The sequence below is a fragment of the Cetorhinus maximus genome, chromosome 13, assembly GCF_964194155.1.
Source record: "Cetorhinus maximus chromosome 13, sCetMax3.hap1.1, whole genome shotgun sequence".
NCBI classification, from domain to species: domain Eukaryota; kingdom Metazoa; phylum Chordata; class Chondrichthyes; order Lamniformes; family Cetorhinidae; genus Cetorhinus; species Cetorhinus maximus.
The window spans coordinates 100,897,557-100,916,317 of NC_135891.1; the positions used below are offsets into that span (position 1 = coordinate 100,897,557).

The window sequence follows — 18,761 nt, forward strand, 5'->3', positions numbered from 1 at the left end:
GTTATTAGTCACACAAGCGTTTTCCCTACTACTTTTGCTTCTCGTTTTGCGGAGGAGCTATCTAAATGCTGAAGATCGATAGCTGGAAAGGACATTCGCCACTTAAATCGCCCACTGTTTGTTAAGATTTAAAATACTCTCAGTGCTCTCAAAGCTAAAATATTTTGGCTGTGGCTTTGTAAGGAACTTCCGTTTTCCAAATCAACACGTTCCTCTGGCTTAAATGCTGTGATGTAATTTTAATCACCCTTTAAATAAACAAGGGCCCTCATTAAATTCGGGCTTTTATTGAACAGGGTGACTTTAAATTGGCCCAAAACGTTGCAAATGAAGTAAAATGAATGGGACATTGTTAAAAACTGAAATGGTCCTCCCATGTCAGCCTAAAGATAAATTAACAAAAAGCAAAGATCCTGATTGAAATAGGACATTAATTAGCATCCTGCAGATGTCTTTTTAATGAAAGATCCTGCCAGAATTTCTTGTACCAGGAACATTCTAATACGTGGTGAGGTTTTTAAATTATTTGGTATATGGAGGAAAAACAGGGCCCCACCTCTGGCCCATTTGTCCTGTTAAATAAACACATAGAAATGGTCTGTAATCCCGTTCCCTAATCAGACATCTTTCCATACTTAAAGCTGCCAAGTCAGGTAGAAGTAATGAGAGACTCCAAATCTTGAGCACTTTGGACACTTGAAGATCATTTGCAAGCAACTCCTTAACTGCGTTTACTCATTACAGCCTCAAAAGTACTTATAACACTGAAAAGTATAAATGAATTAAAGCCTATCCATATTCCTATGTAATGTACAATACATCCCCTGTGCAGTGAATCTAACTTACAAACATTTCTTCTCGCCGTTTTGTTTTTTTGTACTTGGTGTTAACAGCACATAAACATCCGCCGGGTTAAGATGTCATTCTGTATACGTGGGTGTTTTACATCACCGTGTTGTATGCAAGCCACACTTTACCAGCTATTTACATAAAAGCAGCAACACTACTGGGACTTGTAAGCTGTGTACAATGAACAAACGATTTCGTGGAAATTCACGTACGAATATAACAATGTGCAACAGAACTTTAAAAAATGTCCAGCTTCAGGGAGGGATAGTATACAGCAATGCTAATGAGAATTTAATGACAACTAATTAATCTCTGTAATTGCAATGCTGCATTAAATGGCAGCAGTTTGTATGTGTGATGTAAATACTGGAGAACGGGGTATCTATGGATGTATAAGATGCTGTGTACTTCATTCTGAAAGGGTTTAATCTCTGTCTCTTGTTAAGGTTTTAATTATGCAGTCTTCCTTTCCAACGGTGCCTATTCTCTCAGTGTGATGTGAGGTGTGCAATGATCATATTCACAGTCCCTCGTTAAAACGCAAGGATTGACTCATGCTCATGCTTGTTTTGACTGGTCGTGTAGAGACTGAATTTGAGAGCGAAATATACGCTTTGGATACAGAATGGCCCTGATCTCCCTGCATTAGACACAGCACAACGGGAAAGCTTAACAACGCAAATGAAAGTTACACGGAGTGCACCGACAGCCCCCGTGAAAACACCTGTGTACTTACCGGGGGAAAAGTTCTTGTGCATTTGGAAAGAAATAATGAAGCAGGACCGTTTATTCTTTCCCCCCCAACAGATAATTCCGAGATGAATTTGCTGGATCGGGTGAAGAGGCGGATAAGAATTAACCCGAGCCAGGGCGAACAGGCAGAGAGAAGCGATCAATACCTAGCCGGGCCATAGCAGCTGCCAGATGGTTAGGAGAGAGAGGAAAAAAACACACACACACACACACCCAAACTGTTTCTATCAGGGCCCTTGGTCAGCTTGCGATCACTTAAACAGGGAGAAATATGGAGTCTTATTGCGTGCAAATGTGAATGAACAATTACAGCCCCGCTCTGTTAAATGAATGTTATTAACGCTGATGTTTGGGATGTTTTTCTTCACAGGAATCATATTTACATCCGGTGTGTTGAATTTATTTCCAAAATGATTCGGAATCAGACCAGAACCCACCGCATTAAGAAATTGTTTTAAAATGTTCGTTTTCTTTTTAAGTTCTTCCAGCTGCTCAGCAAAGAGGGGCATCAGCGATATTAATGATTACAGTTTCATTAATTAACTGATGGGTGGCGAGCTTTTTGAACTAAAGGCTGGAAAAGGGATCCAGTCTTTCTCAAGGGGCCTAACAAGGGCCTTTCACTGGCATTACCATCTTAATGCAATCCCACCATGTCATTTAATGACACCTAGTGTGAACTGAATGTTAAAAGTTGCGCTACCCCATTTAATTCCCTTGTTTTTAAAACTCACTAATAATGGAAAATGACCAATGTTTTTTTTTAGCCCTCCTGTTCTGATTTTCAGCACATTTGGCTGCGCTTTGGCTAATGATATTTTATCGATTTGGACGGAGCAATGAGGTGTTGCAGATCCCTGCGTGGATGAAGAGCGCACTCAGCTTGCTAAATTATATTTTGTTAATTATAAAACGAGGGCCGAGGAAAGAAACAGGCTCTCCCGAAGAATCAGGTGATGTAAGCGAGTATCACACGAGTTCACTGGTCCACATTCAAACAGCAGTGAATAGTCTTCCTATGGAATCAGTATTACCCTGGACATGCATTTAATTGATCAAAATTTATTGCAATAATGTTACAACTTGTACTGTTGAAAATTATAGTAAATAATGAAATGTAAAAAATGAAACAGTAAATAATGAAATAAACGTTCGAGTTGCCTGAAAGTCTCGTAATATTTGTATTGTGCTCCATATTGATTGAAGAGAAATTAACACATTGTGAATGAACCGATTGAACCAAAGAGGCTCCAAATTTAGAAACTTAGGGGTCCGAAGGAGAAACACACACACAGGTACAGGTGGAGGGAGACGAGCTGCAAGTCAAAGTTATGATTCCCCGCATCCCTCTCAATTTTAAAGCTGCCAGTACTTAGACCGGAGATGCAAAGTGTCGAGGCTGCATTTTGAATTGGTTAAATTTCCAAGTAGCCCGTTCACCGCAAACACAAACTACGCAAAACGTATAAATATCAGGCTTTCTAAAAACTTTCTTCTTTGGAGGGGCGGGGGCTGAATGAATGACGTGGGGGGGGGTGGGGGTGCACCAGGGAACCTGGTGAATTGAAGGAACTGCGTACAGGTTATTTAGAAAATCCCACACCCAAGTGCACGTGAGATTAGTCTCTGTTGTTCTAGGCTCCTGCATATTGTGACACATCGCCAAGCGGCGCATTCCCGCATGGCCTTTGCATTTGCTCGCCGTAATGCTCAGTAAATAGCAGTTCAAGTTGTGCAGCGTTTTCTAAACCTTCGACCTAAGTATATTCAAGATCAAAGCGTTCTCAGCTGGATTTTTGTACTTCTTTATGTTGCAAATCCTCTGCAAGCCCCTTAATGCAACACTTTCATGCTGTTACTACTGGTTACTGCTCTGACTCCCCAAAGGCCTTCCCCACTCCTCTCCCCACCCTCCCTCCACCACGCCCTCCCTCCTCCCCGAACCCATACCACAGGTCAGAATTTGTCCTTCACACATCCGCCAGGAGATTTTAATCAACTCATTTGGTGTTTACAAATAACACTGAAGGCAGCAGATATCATAAGCTATCCCGCCCAAATTACGAGGTTTTAATAGAGGAAGCACTATTGTGGATTGTTTTGTAATGAACAGCAAGAAGAATATCTATACATAAGTAAACACAGCCCCTTACACCGTCAAACCTGATTCCAAATCAAGCGCGGTGTTTGCAAGTTAAATACTTCCTCTCAAGTTCAAATATAAGTTAATTTATCAAGCGCAGCGCTTATGTCCGAGTAACTTGTTTGATTAGCATCGTAGGTTGGAACTGAAGATCTCCCAGCCGATTCTAATCAGTACGTCATCTCTCAACATTGGCGCTAAAATGTTGCTCACATCTTGGATTTTCGATGGATGTTAGTGCATTCGATGGTATTTTAGGGTTTGCGTTGTATCTGTGCTTCTGTTGCAGCTGTGAATGGTCCACCTGAGAACTATTGATTAGGACAGTGGGAGGTTTCTATAAAATGAGCCCCAAGTGTTGACAAACACTGCATTAACAATCCAGGTGCGTGAAGAGAAGTGATTATGAACTGCCACACGCCTCAATAAACCGAAGATTTGAGGAAACGGTACACACTCAAGTGCTGGACACTTCTCCCCAATAGTGAGGCAATTTGTAAAATACAATACTCGAGTGTGGCAACCAGGCCTGATAAATGTGCCCCCTTAAGACCTACATATTAAAAGATGTTGCTCTGAATTTAAAACAGGTAGAAAACTCCAAAATATTGCAATGCATCTTATTGAAAGGAAAGAATCGCTGAAAATACTGAACATGCTCCACATCGAAAAACCTTAACTATCACAATCTTGAGCCTGAAACGCCTGGTCTAGTGATTTATAGTCATCTTAAGGATCTTTACAGTGTAGATTCTAATTGTCCAGTGACTACAAGTGTGCACTTCTGTCCAAGAGGCTTAAATTCCCTCAACATTTTAGTGGACTGTACATCAGATAATAATACCCTTCAGTTCCAACATTTAATTTTCAGTGATATTTATTCTCGGAAGTCAAACTCCTGCAGTAAATGTTAGAGTTGACCCGTTTCTTCACGCAATGATAGCCTTGTCAGTTATACAACTCATCCCAAAGTCATTTGCTTAAGAATCGGACAGAGAGCTCTGAGTATGGGTTAGATTAGAAGTGGACTAGAAGGCGAATCGCCAAGCAGCAATTGTATATTAAAGCGAGGTGTTGCAGTCGGTTATCAGATCAGAGGGTTCTGAACCTACAGTGTGGATTTAGAGAATTGATATCATGCTTTGTTTGATCTGAAACTTGCAGCTTTATAAGGAAATGCATTGGTAGGAGAGAGAGAGAGAGAGGGAGGGAGAGGGAAAAAAAGCTCCGGAAATTCAGTAATGAGATGTGGGACTGCTGACGTCAAGGTTGGATGTGAGATTGCGCACTGCTACGCTAGCTCCCTCTGTCTCTCCTCAGTCTGCAGCCGTTAAACATCAGCCCTAGGACCAGCACATCAGTCAGAGAGGCGATCCGAGCCAACCCCGTAGCACTGAATTCGAGAGACAGAGACTGCAAGATGCTCGATCGAACGGATGACTAGGTATTGATGCCTGACCAGTCCAGTCACCATGGAGCTTACAATGGAGAATATTGGGAATATCCACGGAGTGAGCCAATCGAGCGACCTGATGAACAGTTCCCACAATCGCCAGCCTTCTCACCGTAACCTCACCTCGCACGGCCGGCCTGCCATGGTGTCGAGTATGGCTTCCATCCTGGAAGGAGGCGATTACCGTCCGGATCACAGCCTGTCCGGCCCCCTGCACCCCGCCATGAGCATGTCCTGTGAAAGTCCACCTGGGATGAGCCTCAGCAGCACTTACACCACGCTGACCCCTCTCCAGCACCTGCCGCCCATCTCGACGGTGTCTGAAAAATTCCACCACCCTCACCACCACCACCATCACCACCACCATCCGCACCAGAGATTGCCTGGCAACGTCAGTGGCAGCTTCACCCTCATGAGGGACGAGAGGGGCTTGCCCTCCATGGGCAACCTCTACAGTCCTTACCACAAGGACATGGCAACAATGGGCCAGCCGCTGTCCCCTCTCTCCAATGGACTCGGCACTTTGCACAACTCTCAGCAGCCCCTGACTCCTTACGGTGGACACATGGCCAACGAGAAGATGCTGTCTCCAAATGGCTTCGACTCGCACTCTGCGATGCTCTCCAGAGGCGACGAGCACCTGGCAAGGGGTCTGGCGGCTCCAGGAGCCGGGATGATGGCCCATCTCAACGGGATGCATCATCACGGCCACCACCACGGACAAACTAACGGCTCCATGCTCTCCTCTGAGCGCGATCGCCAGGCGTCAGTGTCCGGGTCTCAAGGCAGCGGCTCCAACCAAGTGGAGGAGATCAACACCAAGGAGGTGGCCCAGAGGATCACCGCCGAGCTGAAACGCTACAGCATCCCCCAGGCCATTTTTGCACAGCGAATCCTGTGCAGGTCGCAGGGGACCCTCTCAGACCTGCTGAGGAACCCCAAACCCTGGAGTAAGCTCAAATCCGGCCGAGAGACCTTCAGGCGGATGTGGAAGTGGCTTCAGGAACCTGAATTCCAAAGAATGTCTGCTCTGAGGCTTGCAGGTAGGACGGATAGTACATACAGCTGCTGTTAATTTCTTTATATGCCGGCATTTTTAATACACAAATATTTATATCCTTATATATATACATATACATATATACACACATAATGCGAACTTAAGACACGAAAACACAACAGATATTGAAAACTTTGTGTAGAATGTTGAGTGACTTCACTTCATATAAAACGAAGGTAATTATTCCATGTTTCACAACCTCTGTAGAGTAATATTTTCCCTGATTTTATTTATCGCTTTGTATTTCATTGACATTGACTTTTGTCTATTTGACATTGCGTGTGTGTCTGTGTTTGTGTGTGTACCTGTGTGTTTGTGTGTGTTAGAGTGTGTTTTTGTGTGTCTGTGTGCGTGTGTGCGCGTGTCTGAGTCTGTATGTATGTATGACAGTGTGTGCGTGTGTGTCTGAGAGTGTGCCTGTTTGCGTGTGTGTCTGTGTGTGTGTCTGTGTAAGTGTGTGTGTGTGTGTTTCTGTGTGATAGTTTGTGTCTGTGTGACGGTGTGTGTCTGTGTGAGCGTGTGTCTGTTTGACAATGTGTCTGTGTGAGAGTGTGCCTGTGTGGCAGTGTGTCTGTGTGAGTGTGTGCCTATGTGAGTGTGTGTCTGTGTGACAGCGTGTGTCTGTGTGAGTGTGTGTCTGTGTGAGTGTGTCTATGTGTATGCCTGTGTGACAGTTTGTGTTTGTGCGCACTGAAAACGCGCATACAGACATTCACAGTGTTCTCTATTCCTCTCACACTCCTTATTTTCCGACAGGATCCCCAGGGTTTTCCCATTATTGTCCTTTTCTCCTGCCCTCCCCCATGTTTAGCTTATGTAAATACGGCAATAATTATTTGGTACAGAAATAGATTTACCTAATAAAGGTAGGTGTCCTGCTACCTGGTCCAAACATTGCTGCTGTCACACAAAAACACAATTTGTATTTAATCTCTATTCTCTTTCATATACCCTATATAATCTCTATTCTCTTTCATATACCCTATATAATCTCTATTCTCTTTCATAAACCCTATATGACCTCTATTCTCTTTCATATACCCTATATGATCTCTGTTCTCTTTCATATACCCTATATAATCTCTATTCTCTTTCATATACCCTATATCGAGGGACTTCGTCTGTCCATTAGGTGATTTGTATTGATGAGTAAATAGCAAATTTGTTTCCAGCAGATTAGGCTATTCATAATGAAAGGAAGGGATTTGTCCATTACCCCAGCTGCGTTTTCCTTTTAGAAATAGTGATAATATTTTATCTTGATCACTGGATAGAAAATAGCATGAGAAATTTGAATTGAATTAATATCACTGATGGACAATTGCTCCGTATAATTTATATGGAATACTTCATTTCTATTCTATAGTATTTGTACTATATACTATTCATTTCCGTAACTGAATGGCGTGCATGTTTTAATAGTCTTTTTAAATGAGTTGTGGGCCACCTAGCGTGGTCATTGTGACAATGTACCAGTGCACCCACCATGGACCCTCTCCGACACAATCAGCCGCCTCCTCTCCTTCTTAAACAGAAGAACGGCCATCTTCGGTAGAGAAGTGTCCTCAGGTGTATAATCCATGTGGTACCACGTGTCCCACAATTTACCTGCCCCTTAATTAGGTGCGAATCGAGGCATCTTTTAGTTACAGTCAATGCGCTATTGAAAAGCAGTTAATGTAATGCAGATTGCATTGGTTTTACAAGACTCTGATAAATAAAGATTTAAACTATCCTGAATTGGCTTTTTAAGTGTCTCTGTTGTTAAACTCAATCGAGCGTTTGTGTTTTATTTCTGTTCCAAAATGTAATATGGGAGAGTTGGGACAAATTAGCACAATAGAGGCAAATGCTACTGGATTGAGTAACACATACAGAAATGAAATGCAAACGCTTTAAATTAAGTATTTGAACAAAGTCTAGCAACTGAAAAGCTATATTTTGAAAATTGTAACATTAAAGATAGCTTTTCAATTTCGAGTGGTTATTGTCTTAGTACAGAGCTGATATAATTTGGCAATCCTGTACAACGTTTTGAGATCTATTAAATGGCAATAAACTCTCTGTGCCACAATCTAGCTTAACCACTATTTTAAAATATGTGGCATGCATAGCTGCCAGGCTACATTAATTTTCTGGACGATGATGCAGTGTATTATTTTTCTTTATGGATATTCTAGCTGGAAGATTCTTTGTTATCACAATTTCTGCACAAACCATCTGGTCAGATGCAAGTATTTTGGAACTTACAAGTATGTTTGAACTTATTACCTGTACTAGAATAATTGTTGATTTCCTATTTTGAAATTTTTGTTCCATATGATCACATAGGGGTTTGGGAATCCCGGCACAATGTATATTATTGAGATCAAGATATGAATATGAAAAGGAGAACGAGCCAAGATTCTTTACTAGGAATAAGGGAGACAGAATTGTTCGCGTTTGAAACCACAAAATCAATAGCTTCGAATTACAATTCGGAATTCATCACAGTCAAAGAAATCGATTTTTAGGGTTGTTCAAATATTTTGAAACGGCGCTACACGGCCGGATAATGTTCTATATGGTGAGGCTACAGAAAAGCAAATCACAAGTGAACGTATCGGGGTAGATTCAAATATTATAGACGTAATAGCCACTTGCATGTTTAACAGCAATGATTGGGACACCTTGGGTGTTCGATGCGTTTAGCAACAGGATTTCATTAGGATTGCAAAGGAAAAGAAGACGATGCGGGAGAAATCGTCGCTGTAGGAATTGGAGTTATGTCTCAAAACACCGGTTTAAAACGACCAGATATTTTCCTATGACATTGACTCTAATTTGAGGTGCTCAGTGATAAATAATAGCGCTTGTCGATTGTATATTTAAACATCCCTCATCAATTATAAAGATTGCAGATGCCATCATTGCTCGGTCCATCAGTGTCTCTCCCAAAGTCCATTCTTTTTCGTATTTAAGTCATCATGCAATATGAATGCAATGTTCTAGATTCACAGAGGCTTACAGGGAGAGTTTCATTCTAGTTGATTTGAGTGGATCTGCGAATGGTTGTACTTTAAGCAGCAGCTCTGCTACATATTTGGCTAAAACTACGTCTATGCAAATACGTTATCACCATTAGCAATAGATTTAGCCACGCGTCCATTCCAATAGGTAACACATGACAGAGGGGTTTAAAATGGTGGAGTTGGGGCTGCCCTCCAAATGGCGCTCTAATTACTCAGTGTTGGTGAAATGCTCTGACGTTACTAAAGATGCGCTCAAAAGAGCTTCATTTAAATGTGTGGCGTGAGATACTAAGAAGTTGGGGCACATTTTCAGGTTTGCTGACCCGTCCCCCCAGTTTGTACAGGTCTCGCTAGCAGGACACATCACAAAGCAAGGCCGATGCTCCTATTTAATTGAACCCTCCATCCTGATGTGGCTGTGAGTCGGTAAATATACGATCAATAAACATACTGCTGGACGCTGAAATGGCGTTTGCATACGGATCTAACCCTTTCCACTTCACTTTCTTACGCCCTGTCTGTGGACTGGAGATTAACAGTCAATTATTTGAAGGGTTCCAACGCGCGATATTCGCGTCTGGAACGACACTGCTTGTAGGAGCTGCGGGCATATTATTTGCAAACGAAATGGACATATCTGTCTACACAGTATCTGCATTGTTTGGAGCCTTCCTTTAACACTTGTTTAAAGATAGTACAATAATTTTTCTCTTGTCATGATTGATGTTGGTGAAGATACAACTACACGAAATTAATATCCCTATCAAGCCGTTCTAAACGTACAGATGTTTGTACTATGTGCAGTCCTATGTATATGGGAACACATATTACAGACCTTACTTATTCACATTTCTTACTGCCGAACCTTTCCTCGATATTTTCTCTTAAATGAAATGCACACTTAAATAATATCGCTAACATTTGCAAGTCTGCAAATCCTCCATATAAAAGGTGCATCTATTATTTAGCAGAAACGCACAAACCAAATAAATTACACATGCAGTTCATACATGTTCGACACAGGAATGATGGGGTATCTGTGAACGTGATATTATTATCGATTAGCACCATCCAATAGAGTTGACGTCGAAGAAGGTCTTGCAGCGTTAAAAATGCCCTGTTTTTCGGGGTTTGGGGGGGGGGGAAGGGGTGGTAAATTTCATGTGTTTAATGATAGGTTTGCTGCAGTAGGGGAGAGAGGGAGGCAGAAGGGGGTGAGAGAGAGAGAGAGAGAGAGGGAGGGCAACCAGATCTGGTTTTGTGCAGTTCGAACTGAGTCAATATTGATCACACAGCAGCTCTGCCTTTGCTACTGGGAGACACACACTGCTCGCAAATGTGATCAAAAGCCTCTAATCCCAAATCACCTCGGCTGCGCTTTCCACAAGACCGAGCGATGCCCATTGCAGTCAATTCGACTCTCCCACACATCTCTATTGTTCCAATTAACCAAATCAACCCTGCTGCTGGCTGCAGCTCCTTAACTTTCCTGACCAGATCTCCATATGCGATCTTCCAGAGATCTTGATTCCTGGTCATGTAGAAACTGGGCTGGCGGTGAAGTGACGCGGCCAATCACAACTTTAGCCAAACTGAGAAAAAGACCTTTAGACTGCACCACCATACCCTCAGAAAACGCTTCACGGAATAGAACATGCGAAACGATGGTTTTGTGAAGGGCCAAAGCAACCCGGCTGAGTAACGGTTACCACAACAACGTTTGGAAAAATCAACCCCACCCCCTCCCCCTAACACCTCGTCCCCCCCAACACCCACCACCGCCTCTCCCCCACACCCACCACCCACTCCCCCAACGCCCACCTTCAACACCCTCTCCCCCAACACCCACCCCCATCGCCCCCTCCCCAACACCCACCACCTCTCCCCCACCACCCACCCCAACACCCTTCCCCCCGCACCCACCACCCCCTCCCCCAACACCCACTACGCACCACCCCCTCCCCCACACACCCCCTCCCCCCCCCACACCCACCACCTCACAAAAAACAGAGGCCATTTGGCTATTCGATTACTCGCCTGCGATTGATGAAGTTTCTGCAGTAGTTAAAAAGAGACTAGATCAATAACTATTTTTGACAACCTATCAACCATTTGTTGCGATGTGTTAGCAAATTGGGGATTATGTAGAGAGCTAAAACCGTTCCAAAAACCTGGTATGAATTGAGGGAATAGTGAGAGGGATGAATGTCGGAAAGCGAGAGCTAACAAAAAATAACCCACTTCAATAAAGAGACAGATCTAACCTTTTCAACCTTATATATATATATAAATGTGTGTGTGTGTGTATATATATATATAGGGATAGATATATGCATGTATCTATATATAGGGATAGATATATGCATGTGTATGTATATGGGATAGATATATGCATGTATCTATATACATATATAGGGATAGATATATGCATGTATCTATATATATAGGGATAGATATATGCATGTATATATATATAGGGATAGATATATGCATGTATCTATATATATAGGGATAGATATATGCATGTATATATATATAGGGATAGATATATGCATGTATCTATATATATAGGATAGATATATGCATGTATCTATATATATATAGGGATAGATATATGCATGTATATATATATAGGGATAGATATATGCATGTATCTATATATATAGGGATAGATATATGCATATATATATAGGGATAGATATATGCATGTATCTATATATATATAGGGATAGATATATGCATGTATCTATATATATATATATATAGGGATAGATATATGCATGTATATATATATAGGGATAGATATATGCATGTATCTATATATATAGGGATAGATATATGCATGTATATATATATATAGGGATAGATATATGCATGTATCCAAGTAACGCCCACTTTGCATATCGATCTCCCATACATTGTGAATCACTTTCTAACCTCAATGTTGGGAGCCGGCTGAAATAATTGTATTTTAAGATGCTGCCTGTATTTCCTGGGATTCTTTGTTCTATCCGTTATGCGGATTTCTGATGACCCTTCCATTGGAATAATACAATTCATAACTAGCTAGAATTATCCAATTACACCGACATGCGCCGTGTTCTGGTAGTACAACAACAAAGGAGTTCGGTCTGAAAAGGCCCAGGTGGGAGTGCTGCTGGATGTGACTGTGTGTGTGTGTGTGTGTGTGTGTGTTTAAGTGGAGCTTAAGTGAAAGGGAACCATATGTAAATTCTCAATTAATGAATAGGGTTTGCCCGGCTCTTATCAAAACAGCTGCTGAGGGAGCTTTGGAATGTGTTCCAAAGGTCGCTTTTGAAAGACCTTTTTTATCTCGCTTTAAAGTTGCTGGATTCGGAGTGGTCTGTCTGGTGGAAGTTGGGGCTGGTCTGGAACGAAAGTTAAATAGTAACAACGAGGAATGCATAAAATTACCATTTCAGATGGGAAGTTTGTGGGCCGCAGCCCCGCCTGGGCATTGGCAAGAGAGAGGGAGAGAGAGAACACTCACAGGCACAAAATACAGTCTGGTTCTTGCTATCTTTTTTTCACGCACGCACTGTTGAATGAGGTAGCCACCCGTTCGAACCTCCTCACCACCACAGGCATTCGTGGTTCGGGTTTGCAATAAATTGGAGAGGCCGAGAGACACAAGGAGCAGTTCGCGCCGAGAGGCCACTTGAATTAATAAATCGTGTTAATAATTTGTAAAACTAGGCTGGCTGGGGACATTAGTGCGCGATTAGATTGTCGGGGAGATGGTTAGATTATAGTGTCGTTGCTGTAATACTCAAAGAATTAATAATTTACAGAGTAAGATGTACGATTTAACAACTTTACTGCTTAAATAGACTCGCCACTATTAGGTGTCAGACTGTGTATTTCTTTCGCACATTTACGAATATTGGGGGGTGGGGGATTCGCAATGAGCATTTAATGTTGTTTCTAAAATTGAAATAGGAATTCAGGTATTGTATTTAAAAGTATATTTTAGAAAGATAATGATATTTATGTGATATCAGCCTAAACTGGGTGCTGGTAACCGTTAGGAGCCAATCCTAACAGTGTTAATACCCGATAGTTTAAAATTGTCGTTCAACAATAATAATAGAATATGGTCAAACAATCGCGATACTATCGATAACTGGCATCATAAATCTGAATGTGTAAGAAACTAGATTCATGTGGACACTTTTTGAAATGGTCGTTCTCGCGATCTACAGACACAAAGCAGGCGGAGGGCACTGCGGCTTCAATTAAACGGCAATATCATTATTAAACATCGGCACTTCGCCTCATCCTGTGGGCCAGAACGGAAAAGCCTGGGCGAATGTGTTAAAATCCGATCCGGCAGAATTTCATAATTTCCTTCGTTACAGCGGCAAGGTGAATTGAAAAACCTTTTTATAAGAAATGAAACGGGGCGATGCCCTTGAGGGTGGGTGTCAGGGTGTGAGAGGATTCTAAAGGGGGAAGGACTGGGACTAGGAACTCTACAGTCACCGGGGGCTGCGAGGTGTGACCGACCCGCCAAACCACCCCCCCCAACCCCAAGGCTCGGTGTAAACGCTACAGCCCCGATTGGTGGCGGCTTGTGCTGTGGAAATGCTTTGAAATTTCAGGCCCGATGATATTCGCAGGTAAAATTCGGAAACATCCAGTTTTGGTAACGGAGGCTTCTAGTATTTTTTTTTAATATCTGAATTACAAATTGTTTCTTGCTGCAAAGCAGTAAAACCGCGTGAACAACGTTCATAACTTTTCAGACACAACCCATGTCGCAGCCTGCGATTTGAACACTTGAGGAGAGTAATTTTCTTTCACGATAACTATTGTCCGGCAACCTGATGGCGACTGGCCAGTCAATACTCCGTGAAAATCGGAGACAGATGAATCGGAATGGGCATTGCGGAAGGTCGGTATTCCTTGCGCCCCTCCGCAGAGGTTACCCCCTCCTGGAAAGGTGCCGAGAACGGTAGCTCCCTTACTTTGCGAGTTGTGCCTAATCCAGCCTTGCAAACCAAAGCGTTACCGGGTCTCGAATGTGATTTCGTCATTACCGACCATCTAAAGACAGTGAGACACCCCAGCAACGGGAGAGAGGTTAAGATTAAACGGGGCCAACGCCTGAAAAACAAGAGTTAAGTTAAACAACGTTCCTAACCCGGGATTCGAATCCCGTCGAAGAAAATCATTCCAAGCGTAACCCGCAATCCCACCCTTTACACAGAATACTGGACATCCCAAACAGACTCACACACACATAGAGGGGGTGATGTTGTGACATACTCAGAGGTGCCGGAGTTAAACATCATGAATTATTAGTGACTGCTCCGCATAATGCAGGGCAAAATATCTAAACTGGACGTTTAAATAGGATGCTTGTGTTTCTAACATGCTAAAATAGCGCATGTGTCTTAATGTGTCACCCGTAACAAAACAGAGTTCTGACAAATGAGTGGCTTGTGGTGTGTTTAGCAAAACAAAAACATCTGGAAAAACCCAGCAGGTCTGACAGCATCGGCGGAGAGGAACACAAAAGGGTCATTCGGACCCAAAACGTTAACTGTGTTCCTCTCCGCCGATGCTGTCAGACCTGCTGAGTTTTTCCAGGTGTTTTTGTTTTTGTTTTGGATTTCCAGCATCCGCAGTTTTTTTTTTGCTTTTATCTAAGAGTTCTACATTGCCCTGTTTCCATCCAGAATTTCATATAAATCTCGCCGATCCGGCCGGTGAGCGGTGCGATCTGCACTTTTTTTGACATCTGCTCTAAGCCTCACTTATAGAAACAGAGTTTTAGCTGGTTAACCGGGACACCAGCATTCATCATATCGTCTGCATTAGGAAACGCCTATCTGTTCTGATCTAAATACACTGGAAATCAATTAGCGCCTGAGCCAACGTCTCGTCGAAAGGAATTGTCTCCCCGCGCCTTGTACGTGCCTTGACTTTCCTCTCCGCTTCATTTGCGTCGATTTTTAATTTTCCAAAGCATGTGATTGTCACGAGTGAGAGGCATATCTCTGTCCTAACCTCCAAATGCCTTCTAAGAAAAGCAGGACTGAAATCCGTTTAGCAGCGAAACCCTCTCACACAAGGAGCGAGTAGAAATAATCATTTCATATGTAGAACATGCCTGGCGTAAAACAATAAACACCCCCAGAGCAACGAAACAGCCCTGCAGTTTTCGTTAAAAAAAAATAACCGATTCTCTTTTGGACTGTCGGATTAGACACCTAATTATTTCACCAGGCTGTGTTAATAAGGATGTGAAGCAGTATCTGATATTCGAGCATTAATTCCAGAAAGCGGCGACCAGTTTCTGTGGTTAGAAAAAGGAACACCGTATTTTAAATCGATTTGTAATTACAATCCAAAGCTGGAGGCCATTTCTGCGTGTTGTTGTTTGTAGACTTGCCTGTGGTGGAACATTCTAAAAGATGCAGATATCACAACTGAACTTTGGTTTCCAGTTCAATCTGAAGCCAGTTCCGCAGTCGCAAATTGGGACAAGTGGACGAATTGTCCACTTTTCAACGCCACCTCCAGCGAGCGGACATTGCACTGAGTCAGGGCACTTTAAACCCCAGGTAAAGTCTGCAACATCTTAAACCTGGGTCCTGTCGGTTCAGACTGAGAGAATCCTTCACCTCCTTTGGAATGCTTGGTGTTGTGTGAACCTTAATTTACCGCCAAGTATTTAAGTGTCTCCGTGGAGGGGCGTGTGGTTTTGAGAAGTGAAACGCAGTGTTTTATTACATCCAACTTTCATATTTGGCAATGAAACCTACGATTTAAAGCATTTCCAGTTGAAGAATGGGATTAGGCGGAATAGACCGACCTGGTCCCAGCTTAATTAAAGAAGTGGTTTAACCTCTCTCTAGGAAATTTGTACAAAATTCACCCCAGAATAAGATTATACCAAAACAATTTTTATTCATTCACAGGATGTGGGCTTCGCTGGCTGGGCCAGCATTTATTGCCCACCCCTAGTTGCCCTTGAGAAGGTGGTGGTGAGCTGCCTTCTTGAAATGTCAAAATAATTCTCTATGTATTTTTATATATAATTCATAGATATTTTAAAATTGGCTCACTATATTTCTAAATGACCATGGACTGGCACAAAGTTTGAATTGTGAGATTGAAGTGAAATAGGATAAATAATATTTTAAATCCGAACAGGCGCCTCTGATAAATACCCTATCTCTTAGCTTATTGTTAAAATTCGCATATTTCATCAATAGCTATTTTAGAACAAGAATTCGTTTTTTTTGAGTTTCAACCAAAGAACGTAAAAAAATGCGAAAGCTTAGCAGACGCGCGTTTGAGATTTCATTAATCTTATTTAAAAAATCTTTTTATCGGGGTGAAGCAATGTGGATGCAGCCAGCGAATGCGTTGTGAAATTCTTACGAGGGGACATCAGAAATTCAGCTGGATTGAATTTCCACCTTCACGTTTAGAAAAATAGGAAGTTAATTTCAGCCTCACTGTCAAGGGGAATTCCAGAATATCAAAGCAACCTAGCTAAAGTTTTTACTTAAATTGGTGAAAACACTCCGAAATTATTTTGATTATCGCTATTGGCTCTTTGGGTTCTGTTAGATCTACTTTAATGATTCGGATATTATCAGCACAAAAACTACCTAATAACAATAATATAAATTAATACATTCCTCTTGTTGATCTGTTTCGTTTCCAATGATACATAGAAATTCGGCGTCAGTCAATGGCAATTTCTGGTTATTTTAATTTAATATATATATATTTTTTTCTAGATCAGATGTTACTCAAATTAGTAAAAAGAAATCCAGAATGTGTTTCAAATTGTACGGTTTAGATAGCACCGTGTCTCGTTTAGTTGTAAAACAATCATAGAAAGTCACATAAGTTGCGGAGTGAAACAGGATTCGATTGTGAAGCACAAATAATGTTGATGGCCCGTTATTGATTGATTTTTTTTAAAATGGGTGTTCGTTTAAGGTAAAGAATGGCAGTACGGTGGAGTGGAATGTTTACCCCTTGAAGCCCATGTTAAGAAGCATTGTCAGGCTCCCTGGTACATCTTTCAGTAGTAAACCCATGACCCTTTCAGTGTTCCAGCAATGCATCTCCGCCTCAGTGTCACGACAGCTCCCCCTGCTGCACCGGCCTGACACTCCACGCCACGTCTTCGTGTTCCAACTTGGCAAGACGATCAAATTAGTGCAATTACGCTCCAAGGCGGTTTGATCCTCTCCACTGAAACTTACACAGAGTCTAACCAGCCCCATTTCACTTTAGAGTTTCAGCTTTCTTCACAGGGCCACCAAGAAGACTTGTATCACTCTGTCTTGGCTGGCTTTAACCCGAGCCGAACAAAATTAAAGAGTATTCCAACAAACCACGACATCCATTTTATTCTATTATTAATAGGGGCACAAGCATTTTGTCGAACAGCAGTTTGTCACAATACTCACTGATGAAGAAGAGTCTCTGAAGAAGAGTCATACGGTCTTGAAACGTTCTGCTTCTTTCTCCACAGATGCTGCCAGAGCTGCTGGGGTTTTATTTTCAGAGTTGGCTGTGTTTTTATTACTGTGGGCGCTGCTTCTCCAGCACCTGTTATAACAGACACGTCAATGTAGCTGAAAGCCCTATTTCTTGACAGCAGAATTACAAAGACTGCAAAATAACAGCTTCAAAATAATATCAACTGCAATATAATCAGCAACTGCATTTAAAAATACATTTTTTTTGTCAATTGCACCTTTTTATTTTGAATGTAATTGGTCAGAGTTAATTCTTGTCCTTGCTCACTGTTATATGCAGCCTAGCTTCCTCACACAAAACTCCTTTCCCTTTCTGGAGCTTTTAATCCTTCTTCAGCTACAGTTTGGGTTGAGCAGGGTGAATGAGGGTGTCAGCTTGATGAATCCCTCTTGTATGGTTGGCTGGTTTTTAACTCAAGATCTTCCCAGCCTCTATCGAGAGCTTTTCTTTCTACCTGAAATTACTAAGATTATACCTTCTCATTCATTAGATGTCGTTAGCATGGATAACATTAGCCAAATTGTTTGTTGGGCTTGGAAGATGGCATTTTCCAGCTAAGATTTCTCAAATGGAAGTTTCTTGACATGAAGGAACAATAATAAATCATTATGATAAAAGCAAATTACTACAGATGCAGGAAATCTGAAACAAAAACAGAAAATGAAAGAAAAACTTAGCAGGTCTGGCAGCACCTGTGGAGAGAAAAACAGAGTTAGTGTTTCGAGGCTGTATGACTCTTCTTCAGGGCAATAATAAATCGCTCATAGCTTCACTCACTAGAGGGTGGCAAATGACTTTCTCTACAGGAGGTCAGGACTGTGGAACACCTCTGCCTATGACTTTCATTTGCTACTTCATAGGAATGTAAGAGGTTGATGGAAGCTATTCCAAGCTAGGCCTCTTGTAGCAAGGAGGGAGTTTTCCCCTCTGCGGAATGTAATAATGATAGCTACTGAAGAC

The 18,761-nt window shown here is 42.0% G+C and overlaps 1 protein-coding gene across 1 annotated transcript in view; it reads left to right on the forward strand.

Annotated features, from left to right (window-relative positions):
• The first annotated feature begins 5,217 nt into the window (after positions 1-5,217).
• The window catches only part of onecut3b (one cut homeobox 3b), a 100,105-nt gene continuing 86,561 nt past the window's right edge, over positions 5,218-18,761 (forward strand). The window contains exon 1 of the mRNA XM_078556338.1: positions 5,218-6,241. Coding sequence (XP_078412464.1) covers positions 5,218-6,241 — 1,024 coding nt within the window. The remainder of the gene's footprint in view (positions 6,242-18,761) is intronic.